This window comes from Entelurus aequoreus, linkage group LG07, assembly GCF_033978785.1.
Source record: "Entelurus aequoreus isolate RoL-2023_Sb linkage group LG07, RoL_Eaeq_v1.1, whole genome shotgun sequence".
NCBI classification, from domain to species: domain Eukaryota; kingdom Metazoa; phylum Chordata; class Actinopteri; order Syngnathiformes; family Syngnathidae; genus Entelurus; species Entelurus aequoreus.
In genome coordinates, this window is record NC_084737.1 from 49,472,032 (window position 1) to 49,492,124 (window position 20,093).

Consider the following 20,093-nt stretch of genomic DNA (forward strand, 5'->3'; position numbering starts at 1 on the left):
GCACACAACAAGTCTCAGCTGTGTTTGTGACAACAGCACACTCAGTGTCAAAGCCACGTGTAGCACTAAACGTGCCGTGAGGACCTGACCATCTCCTGGTAGCAACATGGAGAACTCACTAATTAACATATGGAGGAACGTGATAAAATGCCTTTACAATATCACAGTTTTGTAAGACCAAGCCTCTATTTTGCGGCAACCAGCCTTATTGTAATTACATTTGCAGAGGCAAGTGATGAGGACTGGTCGCCATGGTAACTATTAACTATTTGCAGTATATAGCCATGTTCACAGCAAGCATTATCTCTGTAATGTGTGTGTGTATATATATATATATATATATATATATATATATATATATATATATATATACATATATATATATATATATTAAATGATATCATCAAATTACAACTCAAGAGGTGAGTTGTATGATTGTGAGGGTTTTCTATGATCCTCTTCAATAAAACCTAATTTTGGGGTCCACCTGGTTTATAATATAATATCATATATAAAATATATATATAGTGTATATAAGTATATAAGTGTGAGAGTGAGTGTGTGCATATATATATATATATATATATATATATATATATATATATATATATATATATATATATATATATATATATATATATATATATATATATATACAACTGTTATCAAATTTGGTGCAAACTCATACTGACTGGTATACACAAGCTATTGAGATGATATCAGTAGAAAAAACTGCATTTAGTCCAGATGATAATGAGTCATATATTGAAATATGGGATCCTTTATTTAAATTAGTTTTAACTATTAACTGAACATAAAATATGACTTATTTTTGTCCTTTTGGTACATATTGGATACAATGTGTGGTCAAGCTTATGAGATGCGATGCATGTGCAAGCCACACTATTGTTCATTTTTAATCTTTTTTTTTGGCTGTGATGACAATGTAAATGTGGGATATTTAATCACTGTTACGTGGGAATTCTTATTAATATTGATACTTTTGTTTGACGACTTTGGATTTTTTGTATCATGTTTTTGTGTCCTCTCAATTACTCTGTTGATTGCTATTCGGAATGTTGCTGGGCCGGGTTTGGTTTGGAATTGGAATTGGAATTGCATTATTATGTACTATTTTTTAATTAATGTGTGTGTTTTTGTTTGACTAATTAAACATTTTGTATAAGAAAAAAAAAAGTTGTGCAAATAAATTATATCCATTCAAGTAAAACGTTTATTTATTTTTTATTTGTGTGCAAATATTGGTGTCATAAACATGCATTGCTGCAATTGTTTTAACCCAAGCAGGCAGGCAAGTTATGGAAGTCAAGTGCAACAGGGAGGTGCACAAGAGTATAAGCACGCTTGATAGGTAAGACAATCAAGCAGGAACAAAGGTAAAAAACAAAATTACATGAGCAGTTTACATGCAAAACAAACAGTCAGTAGCATTTGTCATTCATCCAACCCTGACTGCAGGGCAGGCTGGTTTATAAGTATAGCTGATTGGCAACTTAAAACAGGTGAGCGCAGGTTGATAATCAGAGACAGGTGTGGGAACCAGCACCCAGGGAGCGAGGTAGGAAGTGGAACTAAAATAAGAGCGCTACAAAGGACATAACAGTAAACTAAGCAAGAGAATGCAAAACTAAGAAAACACAATAATCTTTTCAGAGCTGAAGTGACAGGTCGTGACAGTGGCCCCTTCCCCAAAAAACTAAAAAACGTTTTAGTCCCAGCAGCAAAAAAGAGTGCAAAAAGAAGGGAGGGTTGATGGGGCACTTGGAGGGCGGTTGCCAAGTCGCAGCTGGCGAAGAGGATGACGAGACACGCAGAATAGCTGCCCCAGTAGCAGCAGAGCGCCGCTCCCCAGTCCCGGGCGCTGCTAACCCTGGCAAGGCGGGCGACCATGGAGGCAGACGTAAGCGGGATGGGGGCTCCCACTGCTGCAGAGGTCCACGCCCCCACGGCAGCTGAAGAGGAGGATGATTGGCACAGCGCTCTGTCGGCCGTCGTGGAGGTTGAGCGCCGGATGGGTCCTATATTCAACTGGCGTGGAAACAGTGGCCTCGTTAGATGTGACGGTGTCGTTTGGAGCAGACACACGGAAGATGACATCTGGAGTGAACCCACGGAAGGTGGAATTGATGACGACCCCACTGGTGAAGAGGTGGGCGGCAATTTCGCTGGAGGGGATGGTGTCGTTTGGAGGGGACCCACCGAAGATGAAGTCTGGAGCAGACCCAAAGAAGGCAGAACTAATATCGACACCGCTGGCGAAGAGGTGGGCGTCAGTGTCGCTGGAGGTAACAGTGTTGTCTGAAGCGGAACCACGAAAGACGGAACTAGTGACACTCCCACGGGCGAAGATGTGTACGCAGGAGGAAGAAATGGTGGTGGCGGCCTCACAGGAGGGGACAATGGAGGAGCTGTGCGTCCCCAGCTGCCCAACAGCTAATAGTAGCCCCTCCCTCACGAAGTGGATTACAGAGGCTTCTTCTTGTCAGAAGTTGCACACAAGCTATGCGCTTCTACCACCGGCACGATGGTCCAGCAACGGAATGACGTTTCCTCAGCAGAAGTTGAGCGCCGTGTGGCTGCTTTGTCAGTCGGCGTGTAGGTCAAATCCCGGTTGTGCGCTTATGCAGCATGCGGCCCCCAAGCCTTGATTGCAGCAAGAAGAAGCAACGTTATCCTGGCTGACCATACCGCAAGAGGAAGGAGCGGTGGCGGGCAGTCTCACCGGAGCAAGAAGGCATGGTGGAAGTGGTGGTGTCCTTCGAGATTTCACCAGAGTAGAGAGGAGTGCTGTTGGTAATCTGTATGTTACCAGTTGCAAATCTGGCCCCTCAAAGAACGGATTCCAGATGTCCCCAAAAAGGCCAAAAGAGCGGGGAAGAAACTGAACGTCTTACGCCCCACTGACACTGACCGCCCCGCCAAAACAGATAACAGGAAGAGGTGAGTGGGAGCTTGAGGAGGCTGATTAACCAGGCTATGTGGCAATCAAGCCACAGACCTTCTCTAACATGTCGATAATGCGAGCACACCTTGAGTAAAAGGGAAAGGCACGCAAGTTCTTGTGTTACAAGAGGATCGTCGATGATGGGCAAAATTATTTTAAATTTGACAAATGATTCATGTTACTTGGCTATAAAGAATTCCTCTTGAAGCCAATTCAATTCAAATAAATTATTTTCAAAGGAATTGAATTGAAATCCCAAATTCAAAATTTTGCACATGCCGGCTACCAAAGTTTTACTGTGTTAATGTTGGGTGTTCACAAATGCTCCATTTCTCGGCATGTCAAGTCATATTCTTTTGACTCGATGCTACCAGTTACTACGGCTATCCGCTGACCTCAGTTAGGCCTAAGTTCACATATGCGCACTGCGCTCATTTCCTGTTATTCATCTTCACCTGTGGGATGAAATACAGACAACATAAGCAGTCTCTGAGTGTATGTACAGTAATTGTCTATAATAACAAGCATTAAACTCTGAAATATTATAGGAATGCTTTTCTGTTGCGTCCAAGATTTGAGTGGCTTTTATGTGTGGTCATGGAGTGTTTTTATGTGGCACCACGCCTTGCGGTAGTAATGTCTTTAGTGAAGAAGGGCAGAGGGGAGCAGCATATAGGCATGTGTCCAATTTAAAAGCCCTTTTCTTGAGGCAGAATAAGATGGAGGTTGTGTGGCTCAGTTCGGTAAAAAATGACAACAAAGCAGTGGCGTTTACTCCACTTTCAGAATAAACTTATGGAATGAAACGGTTTCAAGAAATACAGAATGTTTTAGTTTGAAGTGGTACTTTTAACATAATCGACAGTCATATACAATATTTATCTGTTTCAGTTGGAAATCCCGGAGAGTTGGTGACCTATTGAGACAATAATGCAACATATAAGGAGTGGTAGTACCTACCAATGAAGTATGTGTCCGGAGCCTTATCACCGTTGAGCAAGGACACAGTTTCTGGGTCAAAACGAAGCCACAGTCCCACTGCCATAACAAAGGATCCCATCAGCTGTGGGGAGATTAAGTACAAAGATTGTGATCACATGGAACGCAGAAATAAAGAATACCAAGGCACTGAGTCCAGAACAGACCTCAGCAAGGCAAGCACTTTTGAAATACACCTAACTGTTACCATTATGGGTTATGGGTTATGCCTTATGAAGCAAAAGATTCATAAAAAAAAATGGGTAGCATAATTTCTAGTTTTTGAGAATTCCTGCCGACAATGCCCAAAAAGTTATGAAGTAAATAAAAAGTATTGAAGGTTTACTGCTTTGGTGGAGGTGGAAATAATACTTAAATAATCACACGTAATTAATCATTACATTCTGAATTACATGAACAATGACATGATTACATTTGAACGTTTGAGAACAGTGTTGACAACTTGGCCACTTTCAGGCTAAATCTGGCAGTTTTTCCACGTTTTTTTCCCCTCAAAAACGACAAGCGACGCATGTTTTGACGTTTTGGGATGTTTTGAGGACATTAAAGCACGTATCACTCTGCAGTGAATGACCTCAATGAGCAGCGGGTGCTGCCCTGAGCCCCTCCTCACAGGCGGTCAAGTTGACAGGAGCCTCACGCAGCAGTCCCAGCTGCAGTCAGAGCAGAAAAGGAGACCTACACTTCTTTGCGTCCTGACTGCAAATGAAAAGGACATGTGCAAAGTCGCCGCTGTTTCCGCCTTGACTTACAGAAGCACAATGTAAATGTAAATGTTTCTTTACTGTCATGTCATGCGAAGAAAAATCACTGCAACATCCTTATTCAATCGTTCATGTTCGCAAGCCAATCATTACATTTGTTTCATGGGTGAATGTCACAACTGTCCAGTCTTTGATCAAATTTGATACTGTAACATTTAACTATGCAGAACAAAATGTATTTAAATTTTAAGAAAAAACTAATAATAATCAAATCATGATTACCATTTGTTTAAAGGCCTACTGAAACCCACTACTACTGACCACGCAGTCTGATAGTTTATATATCAATGATGAAATCTTAACATTGCAACACATGCCAATACGGCCGGGTTAGATTAGTAAAGTGCAATTTTGAATTTCCCGCAAAATATTCTGCTGAAAACGTCTCGTATGATGACGTTTGCGTGTGACGTTACGGATTGTGTGGACATATTGGGACACCACTGTGGCCAGCTATTATGTCGTCTGTTTTCATCGCAAAATTCCACAGTATTCTGGACATCTGTCTTGGTGAATCTTTTGCAATTTGTTTAATGAACAATGAAGACAACAAAGAAGAAAGCTGTAGGTGGGATCGGTGTATTAGCGGCTGGCTGCAGCAACACAACCAGGAGGACTTTGAGTTGGATAGCAGACGCGCTACCGTGAGTACGCAGCTTTGGCTTCCAAACATTTGATCGCTTGCCCGTACGTGCGTGCCGCTATGTGCATGTCACGTACGTAACTTTGGGGAAATATATGTGCTGTATGAACTTTACGGAGGTGAACGGTACTTTGGGCTGTGGGATTGAGTGTGTTGTGCGGGTGTTCGAGTTGTATTGGTGGGTTATATGGACGGGAGGGGGGAGGTGTTTGTTATGCGGATTAATTTGTGGCATATTAAATATAAGCCTGGTTGTGTTGTGGCTAATAGAGTATATACATGTCTTGTGTTTATTTACTGTTTTAGTCATTCCCAGCTGAATATCAGGTCCCACCCGCCTCTCACAGCATCTTCCCTATCTGAATCGCTTCCACTGCCCTCTAGTCCTTCACTCTCACTTTCCTCATCCACAAATATTTCATCCTCTCTCAAATTAATGGGGAAATCGTCGCTTTCTAGGTCCGAATCGCTCTCGCTGCTTGTGGCCATGATTGTAAACAATGTGCAGATGTGAGGAGCTCCACAACCTGTGACGTCACGCTACTTCAAGGCTTTTTTATCAGCGACCAAAAGTTGCGAACTTTATCGTCGATGTTCTCTACTAAATCCTTTCAGCAAAAATATGGCAATATCGCGAAATGATTAAGTATGACACATAGAATGGACCTGCTATCCCCGTTTAAATGAGAAAATTTCATTTCAGTAGGCCTTTAAACACATTTTTTGAATCTTTTCGACGACACTATTCTTCTCTCCTACAGCGTCCATTGCAATCAATTATGCAAATGAGGCGGTGATGTCATTCGGTGATTTATAGGGACTTATAGGAAAGTCAATAGCTGCTTTTCCTTCTAAGGATTTGGCAAGACTGTTTGAGAAACAGTGGTCAAGCATACAATTAGCCTACTAGGTTTTTCTCGTAGTAAGCTTTTCAGGGTGTTGGTTTTGACATTGTTGTAGATTTATTTCAGCACAGATTGTGAAAGCAACAACTTTATAATGAAAATAAATAGTGAACGTGGATGTTTTTCTGGCTTATGCATGGCTCGTTCATTTTCCTGGCCTAATTGTGGTTTGTCCAACAAAATGTAGCAGATGTGACCAAATGTTTCCACAAGTGACCTCCACCCTTTGCCACTGAGCAGATGTATTTAGCAACATAAAGGTTTACTTTTAGTTAGGGCAAAATTAAATGGTGACCAAATGGAAAGTCACAACTTTTAAAGGAGCTGGTTAGATCTTTGTTTTCCCCCCCCCCCAAAAAATCAGGTTCCAAACCGTCTTTGGTTTTGGCCGTGTGCAGCAGTGTGGCACCTTGATCCTAAACAGGCCCTCTTGTTTGTTTGGAAATGCGGTTTCATGCTGCTCATACTTTCCCTCATTCGGTTTACTGTATATGTTGGATAAAAGTGTTCTCAGCACAGTTCACAAGAAAACCATGACTACAGCAAAATGTTATTTTAAGTGGTCGGAGGAGTCTGATGTTGAATCTTCCTGTGAGATCGGAGGTGATGTGGAGGACAAAAACTGCAGCGGGTGCTCCCCTGACATCTCAATTAAAAAAGCTTTCACTAGAGGATGTCCTATGAGGATAATCCAGTCAGTGCAGAGACTCAAAACAACAGTTCTGTAAGCCAAATGTCTTTGTTTTTGTACATGGGTTACAAACTTTATAATTATTGGGTTGAGGCAGTGACGTGCAGTGAGGCTCAAGGCATGTGAGGCCCTTTTTTTGTTTTATTTAATTAATTTCATATGTATAGAACAAGAAAAAGAGAATAATTCAATTCACTTTCATAAAATGTTATCAAATACTTATTAGTCACATGTATTTACTTTTATGAAATACAAATAAAATGTTGTCTAACCTTTTATTTGTATGTGACGTACATGCACCTATGCACTTCCAGAAAAAGTGTACTGTCGGGGTCACATTTTACTGTGTGGGGTCGTTTTCCCAAGATGCAGACGGAAACTCCGGAGGCAAGGTGCAGGTGAGACAATGATTTATTCTTATAAATCATACAGGATACAAAACAAACAAAACAAGTGTGCCCATAGCACGGGAAGCAAAGCTAAGAGCTAGCGCGAAAGCTTAGCATTGAAACAGGCAAACCAAATGGCAAAGCTTAGCTCAGGAATCAAATAAGGTCAACAACGTAACTGTTGCAGGAAGCAAATAAGACAACCAGACTGAGTGTAGCGAAAACGGGAATAAGTAGCTCTCTGATTAGTGCCAGGAAGCAGGTTGAGTGTCCTGAACACTAATCAGAGGCAGGTGAAACTAATCAGCACCCGTGGTAACCAAAAACACACAAACCCAAGGGTGCTGAAAACAAAACTGAGGGAGTCAAACTAACAGAACAAAACATGATCCGGGCAAAGGATCATGACAAAAAGCCTTTATTCATGTTAAGTACTTTGATCATAAACGTCTGATCACCTTCTGTTTGGTCTAACAGTTCATTTTGGAGACATTTTGTGCTTTTATTCTCCATTTTGGTAGTTGCAAGCAGAGCATCGAAATAGCTTTCTTTTATTTTCTTTGTGTAAATATAGATTAAAAAAAAAAAGGATGGTAGCAACAAGCGCCAGCTAGCTCACATATGCCACACCAATTCATACTGACTTAGTGAGTGTGGCGATTAAAGGCCTACTGAAACCCACTACTACCGACCACGCAGTCTGATAGTTTATATATCAATGATGAAATCTTAACATTGCAACACATGCCAATACGACCGGGTTAACTTATAAAGTGCAATTTTAAATTTCCCGCTAAACTTCCGGTTGAAAATGTCTATGTATGATGACGTATGCGCGTGACGTCAATCGTTGAAACGGGTAGTATGCGGGCACATTGAATCCTATACAAAAAGCTCTGTTTTCATCTCAAAATTCCACAGTATTCTGGACATCTGTGTTGGTGAATTTTTTGCAATTTGTTTAATGAACAATGGAGACTGCAAAGAAGAAAGTTGTAGGTGGGATCGGTGTATTAGCGACGGACTACAGCAACACAACCAGGAGGACTGAGAAATGGATAGCAGACGCGCTAGCCGCCGAACTCACCTTAACTTCGTCCGTCTCCGGGCCGCCGACCGCATCTGTGATCGGGTGAAGTCCTTCGTCGCACCGTCGATCGCTGGAACGCAGGTGAGCACGGGTGTTGATGAGCAGATGAGGGCTGGCTGGCGTAGGTGGATAGCTAATGTTTTTAGTATAGCTCTGTGAGGTACGGTTGCTAAGTTAGCTTCAATGGCGTCGTTAGCAACAGCATTGTTAAGCTTCGCCAGGCTGGAAAGCATTAACCGTGTAGTTACAGGTCCATGGTTTAATAGTATTGTTGATTTTCTATCTATCCTTCCAGTCAGGGGTTTATTTATTTTGTTTCTACATGCAGTTAAGCACGATGCTATCACGTTAGCTCCGTAGCTAAAGTGCTTCGCCGATGTATTGTCGTGGAGATAAAAGTCACTGTGAATGTCCATTTCGCGTTCTTGACTCTCATTTTCAAGAGGATATAGTATCCGAGGTGGTTTAAAATACAAATCCGTGATCCACAATAGAAAAAGGAGAGAGTGTGGAATCCAATGAGCCAGCTTGTACCTAAGTTACGGTCAGAGCGAAAAAAGATATGTCTTGCACTGCATTCTAGTCCTTCACTCTAACGTTCCTCATCCACAAATCTTTCATCCTCGCTCAAATTAATGGGGTAATCGTCGCTTTCTTGGTCCGAATCGCTCTAGCTGCATTGAAAACAATGGGGAAATGTGAGGAGTCTTTCAACTTTTGACGTCACGCTACTTCCGGTACAGGCAAGGCTTTTTTTATCAGCGACCAAAAGTTGCAACTTTATCGTCGATGTTCTCTACTAAATCCTTTCAGCAAAAATATGGCAATATCACGAAATTATCAAGTATGACACATAGAATGGATCTGCTATCCCCGTTTAAATAAAAACAATTCATTTCAGTAGGCCTTTAAGAGTACTACAGCAACTAGTATCTAGAGTTTTAATAAGGGTATAAAGTCATGGTGTAAAATTAGCAGAACAGAAATAGCCACACCCTCAGCTATTGACGCTGAGTGCTGACTACTTGTGCATTAGAACAGACAGGAAATTCTCGCTTACACACAAAATGAGAAAAATATACTCTGCATTGTATTGTCTTTTTTTTAGTGATGTACGGTATTCAATTAGTGTACTCAGCACAAAATCTGGTAATTCGCTTACACTTTAAGCAGACAGGAAGGAATTTCCTACCTTGTATATACAGTAATCAGAAAACATGCACATTTAATTAAGGTTTACTTAGGAAAATGTTGAAAAAAACAGATTGTAATATACATAAAATACATTTTTAACACAGTTTAATGAACAAATATTAATACTTATTGTATCAACTATTATTCATCCATTTTCTACCGCTTATCCCTATCGGGATCGTGGGAAGGCGGGGTACACCGTGGACAAGTTGCTGCCTCATCACAGGGTCAACACAGATAGACAGACAACATCCGCACTCACATTCACACACTCGGGCCAATTTAATGTTGCCAATCAACCTATCCCCAGGTGCATGTCTTTGGAGGCGGGAGGAAGCCGGAGTACCCGGTAAGAACCTACACAGGGAGAACATGCAAACTCCACACAGAACATTTTTCATCAAAACAATGAGTCTCTGTTTCACCTGTCTACCCTGACAGCACGTCCGTGGGTTCAGGCATAACAAGACTTCCCACATTTGTATTCTTGAGGCCATTTCCTCCTGTCTACGAATCCTTTGTTTCATTATCTTCATATCAAGTTCCTACCCCCACCACAACTGTAGGTCTACGGTTTGTGTAAAACAATGACAGTCTGAAGTAAAAACCAGCCACTTCGTCAGGACATGTTGAGAAGAATGTTTAGAAGGTTAGGCTTATTTAGATGAATATTTTGTGTCCTGCATAGGCATGGGCTTGTTTTGATGGTAATACGTCAGCGTTTATTTCACCTTTATCATTATAGTCCCAGTGAGCCAACATGAATAGTTTAAGGACAGGTTTTATGTTAAACTCCAAACAAATTCTCATCCAATAGGAGTTAATTTAGCTCTTTAATATTCTAGTTGTATATTTGGATTGAGAATTTGACCTGTGTGAATAATCCACTGGTCAAGTTAAATGTACACCTGTGTTAAAGAAGTATTATTGATCACTACTGAGCAGTGTCGGTCATCTTACCGCAAAAAAGTACTTAGTTACAGTTACAACTTACTTCTCCTAAAAAGTAATTGAGTTAGTAACTCAGTTACCTCATTGTAGGAGTAATTAGTTACTCAGCAAAGTAATTGTGATGTTATTTTTCATACCCTATTCTGTTCGATAACATCAAATATGTTTATATTAACTAATTGAATAATAACAACACTATATACAGTATTTTAGAGCATTTGGCATTTATCTTAACGCAATAAATTGCAGTGCATTGCCTTATGATATGCAAATAAATAAAAATGTATAAAAAATATTCAGTAAAGTAACATTAAAAATGGAAAGTACAAAACCCAATATGGTACCAATAATGTCATGTTAGGTAAAAAGACACAAAGGAACATTTAGCTTTTTAGTAGTGCAATAAAACTGTTACTGAGTTTTGGGCAAACAAATGACAGGCATTCAAGTAAAACTTTTAGAAACGTTCATGGAGTACATTCTGACAATAAAATTCAATTTGTGTACAAATAGTGGAGTCTTTTCTTCAGCTAATTTTAATAATGCAATCGGGTGTTCACCTGTGATTAATCATGCTACATCCAAATTGTAAAACGGGATGAATTTGATTAAAAAAAATGGTTGCATTTGAGCTTGGGGTTTGGTTAGCAGCATGCAACAAGTGTCATGTTGGCATGTGTTGATGTGAGGTGCGATTCAAGTTGCTAGAGGCAGATGTGGATAAACATTTTTTTTTCCTGGTCATAGCGTGCATGTTACACAAACATTCTTGCCTTTAATTTCAATGAGCAAAAAGTAGTGCCGGTACTTGCAGTTTGAGAACTCTACCTTATACTTTCCCTAGCTGCTACTTGTCGCAATTATCGCGGGTCTTGTTGTGTGTCAGTGAGACAGCTTGAGCAGGGCATGATCTGCCCACCCATCCAATCATCTTCATCACATTTACAACGGTGTCATCATCCCCACCCTTTCTCTCTCTATCCAAGCAGCTGATGTGTGGCCGAAACCTGACACCCTGTGCTTCTTTCAACCAAACTGTAGTAACCAGCCACTTCGCATTCTCAGTAATGGCAACGGCGTTGCAACGATGGAAACAGTAATTAATCAAAATACTCGTTAGTGGAAAAAAACAAAACGCTGTTACTCTAACAGTGTTATTACCAACAGTATAGCACACAACAGCTTATGAATAAATGTGACTTATTTACGCATGTGCAAGCTTGTCCTCCTTTTTGTAAGAGTTGTGTTTCTTTCTATGTCTAAACAATAATAAAAAAAACAGCTGATGCCAAAATGAAACATTTAGCGAAATATGGTCCCATACAAATGGCTCCTTTATTTACTTATTACTTATTGTCTTCCCCCAAATAATTCCTTTATCGATCAGATTTTCTATTTATTGTTTATTAATGTTTACAAAATATTTTGATTGAATGCTATCCAGTCAAATATTCTTATACAGCCTTTTTTTTTTACCCCTCTGCTAGCTGAAATATGGTACTGTGAGAAAGAAGTGCAGCACTAATAAATAGCATGCTGCTCACGGCCTAAGAATGTCCCTAAAAAGTCCCATTAACCCCCTCACTGCTAACCCCCAATCTTTACCCACTTCTCTCTTGAATCATTAGCCTTCCTGACGGCGGACTCACACCTCCCTCCCCTCCAATCTTAAATATCTCCACCCGAACCTCCGTGTGTCCCCCCTTGCTCGACACCACACCCTCCCACCCAACTTCTCCCAGAGGACAAAGCCCCACTGTCTTCCTGTGACTATGGGGTTTGGCGCACAAAAGACAAGCACAATGAAGGAGAGAATCAAATAGTGAAGGGAGGGTGTACACGCCATGAGAGGATCATCTTTTGTCCTGTGGACACATACCCTGAAGTGCGGCCTACCGAAAGAGTGGCCTATATATGTTGGGCTGTTTACTTGTTTCCTCTTTTCACTTCTGAACACTAGACGGTGACACAAGCTCTGTGCCGTGGCTTAAAAGGTTATTTTATGGTGTAAGGACAAGTTTTAAAACAGTGCAGTTAAATTGTGTTTATCGAGGAGGAATTTCCATGAGAGCATGCATGAGCAAAACTGGCACATGAATGTGGTCTCACTCAGGGACAGTCAGTGGAACTATTCCTATTTGTTACATAAGATAAGGCTGGGCCGCACGATGGATGAGTGGTTAGGTTACCATGTTGGCCTCAAAGTCATGAGATTGAAGGTTCGAATCATGGTCGGGACATCTCTGTATGTTCTCTCTGACTGGTTTGTAACTTGACTGGTTTGTAATTTGCCCAGAGTTGCATTTTTCAAAATAAAAAATTCAACAACAACACCACCAGATAACTTATTTCGCTATTGGTGGTTTAACAGAATATGTTTATTTTTAAAGTGTTTTAGTAACTTTTCACATAACTAGTAATTTTTCACAATTGCTAATTATATCAAATACAAATTGCTCGTCATGCCGAGGAATTTGTCTGGCGTTCAGGCTCGTCATTCACAAGTACACAAAGTGAGGCTGCACAAGTAAGAACAGTCACAAGGAAGCGACAAACACTTTTCAGTCATGTTGTTGTTATTGTAACAGAGGCCAGACAGTTGTAATGCTCCCTGACAACTTGAAGAGTGTATTGGATGCCGAGTTAGTGAGCCCAGGATTTTAGTTCGGTGGTCAGCTCACTTGCCTCTCATGTGGACAACCAGGGTTTGTGTCTCAGTGCGGAATGGGATAAAGGTACAGGGCTGAACAACTTATGATACAATGTACATTAGGCTGTAACGGTATTGTTGTTACTGCGGTATTACGGTTTCAAAATCTTCTCAATAATGTATTAACTCACTTTTCTCAGATTTAGCTCATTTTCATCACATTTATTTTAAGTTTAAATTAAATGTTGAATCTAAATATATTAACATTTTAAATCTAAACCTAAATCTTCAATATAAGTCAATATGTTACATTTAAACATAAATCTTCATTCTAAACCTATATGTTACATCTAAATCTTAATGTGAGCAGTACATGTTAAATGTGAGTGCTAAATGTTGAATCTAAACCTAAAACCTAAATCTAAACCTAAATCCTAAATCCAAACCTAAATCTTAAATATAAACCTAATTGTTAAATCCAAACCTAAATGTTAAATCTAAATCTTAAATGTTACGTCTGGGTCGCATGGTGATGCGCGGATCGTTCTTCCATATTTGTTGATGATAAATCATCAACAAATATACAAATACAAACAAGCGTGCCAATAGCACAGGGAGCTAACGTGAAACTTAGCACAGGAATCAAAAGATAAACAGGCATAGGCACCAGAAGCAAAGTATACACAAACATAACTTCTTGCTTACAGCAAACAAGACAGCCAGACAGTGTGTGGCGAAAAACAGGAATAAGTAGCTCTCTGACTAGTGCCCAGGAGCAGGTGAGCATCCCGAACACTAATCAGTGGCAGGTGAAACTAATCAGCACCCATGACAACTAAGACACAAACCCAGGGGTGCTGAAAACAGAACTGAGGGAGTCAAAAACTAAAATAAACCATGATCCGGGCAATGGATCATAACACACTAAATGTTAAATCTAAACCTAAATATTACATCTAAACTTAAATCTTGAATCTAAACCTAAATCTTAAATCTAAATGTAAATGTGAGCGTGAAATCTCTCGCCAAGTGTAAAGATGAAGATTGATAGGATGTCAATATTCCACAAATCCGCGCCCACATCTCTGCCCCTCAGTGCAGACACTCCTACACCTTGCTTACTGTGGAAGAAGGAAACATGACAGATGATTAATGACAAATAATGCCAATAAAGTAGCTTTTTTAAAATGTATCTCAGGGCATTAAATCGATCGCAACTGGACTGTTTGGTTTGTCTTGTAGACTTAGATGGATCAGATCTAGTCCAGTGGCTGGTGCCAAAACCCCAAATATTTATATTCCAAAAACCAGGAGGATGTGCCTGCGCAAGGAGGGTTTCGCCCTATCGTAGTGAGAAAAACAACAGCTGTTGAAAAACAGTTGCTGAAAAACAACTGTTCTCAAAGAGAACAGTCCAGTTGCGATCGATTGAATGCCCTGAGATGACAGTGACCTGCATGAATGAGAACATTCAGATCTATATTTTTAAATGTTAGCTCCATACTTGTGAGTGTGCATGGTGTGTTCAGACAATTAGACACTCAAACATGTCGACGCTGCACTTCCGCGTTTGACGATGAATGGAATTGCTTATAATTACACCCAGGGATGCAGTCTGTTGGAACGCACCGACCTCTTTGTATGCGCTCTTAGTTCATGATTGTGTCACATATGAACATGATATTGTTGTAAACTATTTGGTCACATTTAGCTCACAATTAGGACATATTCTTTAGAACCGATCCAAAGCGATTCTGTCAGCTGGCTGCTGCTTGCAACAAACTTATAGGACAAACTTGTAGGACAGTGTTGTTTACAGCGATACCACAGTTCATATGTGACACAATCATGAAGTAATAGCACAGCAAAAGGATGAAAGACACATATACTTTTTACTTTTTACTTTTTACAATTTTGTACACTGCTGCTGGAATTTAAATTTTCCTGAGGGAACTCTCCTGAAGGAATCAATAAAGTACTATCTATCTATCTATACTATACATAGATATATGTGTATTCATGCACACTGCATGCCTCCTCGGTGTAAATCAATTCCATCCATCCATCCATTTCCTACTGCTTGTCCCTTGCGGAAGTGCAGCATCGACGAGTTTGATTGTCTAATTGTCTCAACACACCATGCACACTCACATGTTTGGAGCTAACATTTAAAAATAATTACCGTATGCAACTTTATTGGCATTATTTGTCATTAAGCATCTATCATGTTTCCTTCTTCCACAGTAAGAACGGTGGAGGAGTGTCTGCACTGAGATAGAGATGTGGGCGCAGCTTTGTGGCTGAGAGGCGTCGGATTAGTGGAATATTGACATCCTATTAATATTCATCTTTACACTTGGCGAAATATTTAGCGTTTACATTTAGAGTTACATTTAAAATGTAGGTTTAGATTTAAGATTTAGGTTTAGATTTAACAGTTAGGTTTGTATTTGACATTTATGTTTGGATTTAACATTTAGCGACCACATTTAAGATTTATAATTAACATTTAGGCTTAGATTTACCTTTCAGGTTCAAATTGAACAGTTAGCCCTCACATTTAGATGTAAGATTAACATTTAACATTTAGGTTTATATTCATCATTTACATTTGGAGTCAAAATTTACATTCAACATTTAGCGCTCACATTTAACATTTAACACTTACATTTAGATTCAGATTTAACATTTTGGGCTGAAATTTAACAATTTGCGCTTCCATTTAACATTTAGCGCTCACATTCAAATTTAGATTTACCATTTGGGTTTAGATTTAAAATTTAGCACTCACATTTGGATTTAGATTGAACGTTTAGGTTTAAAATGTAGGTTTAGATTTACCTTTTAGGTTTAAATTTAAAATTCAGCCCTTACATTTAGATTCAAGATTAACATTTAACATTTAGATTTAGATTTAACGTTTAAGTTTAGATTTAACATTTAGGCTTGGATTTACCTTTCAGGTTCAAATTGAACAGTTAGCCCTCACATTTAGATGCAAGATTTACATTTAACATTTAGGTTTATATTTAACATTTACATTTAGAGTCAAAATTTACATTCAACATTTAGCGCTCACATTTAACATTTAGCGCTTACATATAGATTTAGATTTAACATTGTGGGCTAGAACTTAACATTTAGCGCTCACATTTAAATTTAGATTTAACATTTGGGTTTAGATTTAAAATTTAGCACTCACATTTGGATTTAGATTGAACGTTTAGGTTTAAAATGTAGGTTTAGATTTACCTTTTAGGTTTAAATTTAAAATTCAGCCCTTACATTTAGATTCAAGATTAACATTTAACATTTAGATTTAGATTTAACGTTTAAGTTTAGATTTAACATTTAGGCTTAGATTTACCTTTCAGGTTCAAATTGAACAGTTAGCCCTCATATTTAGATGCAAGATTTACATTTAACATTTAGGTTTATATTTAACATTTACATTTAGAGTCAAAATTTACATTCAACATTTAGCGCTCACATTTAACATTTAGCGCTTACATATAGATTTAGATTTAACATTGTGGGCTAGAACTTAACATTTAGCGCTCACATTTAAATTTAGATTTAACATTTGGGTTTAGATTTAAAATTTAGCACTCACATTTGGATTTAGATTTAACGTTTAGGTTTAACATTTAGGTTTAGATTTACCTTTTAGGTTTAAATTTAAAATTCAGCCCTTACCTTTAGATTCAAGATTAACATTCAACATTTAGGTTTAGATTTAACGTTTAAGTTTACGTCATGTCTGGGATCATGTTTTGTTTAAGTTATGTTCTGCTTGGTTTTTGGACTCTTTTTAGTTCCTGCTTTTTCACTCCCTTGTCTTTCCATGGTTACCCATTAGTTTCACCTGTTCCACGTTTGGACTCATTGTGCACTCTTGTTTGCTTTGTCACCATAGCAACCCATTAGTTTTCACCTGTCCTCACAACTCACGTACCTGTCTTTAATCATGTCTTCACTATTTAAGCCCGTAGTTGCCAGGCAATCAGCCTGGCGACATCACACTCCCGATCTACCCCTGACACTCTTGATACCATCGTTCATGCTGCTCTTTGCTTCCGCAAGTAAGTTGTGTTTATTTATGCCACAGTTAGTGTCTTACGTTTTGCCATGTTCATAGTTATGCATAGTCTAAGTTTTTGTTCCTTTCGTTAAGTTTTGTGCCTCCACTGTGAGCGCCTTTTGTTTGTTCCTTTTTTGAGTGTTAAAATTAAATATGTATTTACCTTCACGCCATGTCCGGTCCAAATCCTTTGCACCATTTGGAAAACAAACCACGCCAAAGTCCAAGTCCTGACAATTTAGATTTAACATTTAGACAAATTGAACAGTTAGCCCTCACATTTAGATGCAAGGTTTACATTTAACATTTAGGTTTATACTTAACATTTAGGTTTATATTTAACATTTAGGTTTATATTTAACATTTGAATTTAGAGTCAAAATTTACATTTAACATTTAGCGCTCACATTTAACATTTAGCACTTACATATAGATTTAGATTTAACATTGTAGGCTGAAACTTAACAATTTGCACTTCCATTTAACATTTAGCACTCACATTTAAATTTAGACTTACCATTTGGGTTTAGATTTAAAATGTAACACTCACGTTTGGATTTAGATTTAACTTTTAAGTGTAGGTTTAACATTTAGGATTAGATTGACCTTTTAGGTTTAAATTGAAAATTCAGCCCTCACATTTAGATTCAAGATTAACATTTAACATTTAGGTTGATATTCAACATTTACATTTAAATTCAACATTTAGTTTTAGATTCACATTCAGATTTACATTTAACAGTTAGGTTTAGATTGACCATTTAGGGCTGAAATTGAACAATAAGCCCTTACTTTTAACGCTCACAGTTGCGATCGATTGAATTCCCTTTTGAGCATTGTGTCAAACCTTTCTGTAAACAGGACAAGTCAGCACCCTAATAGAAAACAGAAGTGTGCTTTGGCTTTTTGTGACGATGAGTAATGAGGCAGCTAAAAGATCCAAAGTGCATGTAATGTTTAACTTGCACTTTGAACCTCACTGGCTAAAGTTTGTTGTTAAACAGGGTGCATATTTTTCATATTCATCGTGTATCTGAACTACATACAACCACCGACTGAATTTATTTGTGATCAAGGTTAGGTAATCACAGCATGAAACAACCGCAGTGTGACACCAAACATCCCGTTATTCTCACACAGATTTCCCCTCCTATCTGGGTCAAGTTGATGCCAGCTGACCCTCTTTTCCCTGCATGTTTGTAAGCACACACGCACACTAATATCCCTCACAATCTCCCAATGACCTTTTTCCTTTCTCCTCACATTTGCTGCATCCCGATCATCTCTTCTCAACCAACATGTTGTCTGTCGTGTTTCCATTGCCTCTCTCGTCTCTGCACACCGGCCACACCCATTAGATGCAAGATTAGTTATTCTATGCTGGGGTACATCAACACTGTTGTGTGTGTGGGGGGGGGGGCTGCTCCATTTGGACGCTTATCCCGGCTGGAGCAGCAGGCTGAAGTGATGCCATTGTCCCGCTGTCACAATGGATCCATTCACACCGAGCCTCTCCACAGATGCTTGTTGGAAAATCTCTCTCTCACACCCACAAAGAAGGAAAAGTTCCACTGTGAAGACAGTACTTCAAGGTGTGTGTGCAGCTCACGAGCACACACACCTTCTAATGTCCTTAAGCTACACACTGAGCACTCACGGGCTTCTTGCTAAAAAATGTTGACGCATGCAAGCTGACTTTATCAGTCATCTGTGTGTTGCTGAGGTCATGTGGGACCAACTGCTGACTTGGATTTTTCACGCTGCACCAAACCAAACTCCCCATTGCTTAGATCAATATTATTTTTTCCCACTGTGGACAATCCGAATTGGGGACTTGAAGTAGGCGATAGAAAGATGTGGCTGTCCCTCACAAAGCCACACATGCAGAGTGCAACTCAGCTAAAACAATTGAGAAAGGAGCATGCATGTGAACATTTAAACCAATATGATGATGCGGAAGTCACAGGTGCACTTGCTGCACCTGCATCCCAGCATGCATCATTGAGCTTCACTTACCCAAAATATGAAGTTGAAGACGAACAAGAGATATTTCACACATTTCATCCCTCCTTCCACTTTACCCATGTTGGCTGATTGGATCACGACTTTATCCACACAAAATGACGTAAAGGTAGTTTGAGTTGATTCAGAACAAGATTATAACAGAAGTCCACGCAAGTCAAAACACTTGTGCATCAAGAAGCGCTGTCATGGCAGCCTCTCTCTCTCCCTCCCTCTCTCTCTCTCTCTCTCTTTCTCTCTCTCTCTCTCTCACACACACACACACACACACACACACACACACACACACACACACACACACACACACACACACACACACACACACACACACACACTTTCCAGACCGCCCCTTTCTATAATGCAGAGGGCGGGGGGCTGCAGGGGAGACTGTGTAATGGGTATTTGTCAAATGTTCACAAAGGAGTGGAAAAAAACCCTCATCGCTCTCTAACATGCTGTAATAGATCATACCGTAGCTACATCTGCACATATTTTTAAGACATTTCTAACAATTAATAAAAAAGGCCTGTGTTTTTCCCCAACACGACACAACTTTTCTGTGGACGTCTGTGCTCATGCATATTTAATATTTAAAGTACGTAAAACAGCTTTTTTAATGGCAGCCTAGGTGCAATTAGGAACTAACGAGCAAGCAATGCATTAATAAAACATTAAAGAACAAGGAAAGACACTTGAAAAAATCGGGCTTTCCTTTGCAATACATTGAAAAGAAAATTAGAACAGACGTG

General features: G+C 39.4%; 1 protein-coding gene across 2 annotated transcripts in view; it reads right to left on the reverse strand.

The window, feature by feature from the left end:
* LOC133653958 (tetraspanin-2-like) overlaps positions 1-19,549 on the reverse strand; it is a 30,904-nt gene extending 11,355 nt beyond the window's left edge. Inside the window, exons 1-2 of one of the 2 annotated variants that reach the window (XM_062053829.1) lie at positions 18,586-18,763; positions 3,926-4,028 (exon numbers count right to left, since the gene is read on the reverse strand). In XM_062053829.1, the coding sequence (XP_061909813.1) occupies positions 3,926-4,028; positions 18,586-18,642 (160 nt within the window). In that variant the 5' untranslated portion in view covers positions 18,643-18,763. Of the gene's footprint in view, positions 1-3,925; positions 4,029-18,585; positions 18,764-19,338 lie in introns of those variants that run through there. The other variant, XM_062053828.1, reaches the window with a different exon arrangement.
* Between the last annotated feature and the right edge of the window lie 544 nt (positions 19,550-20,093).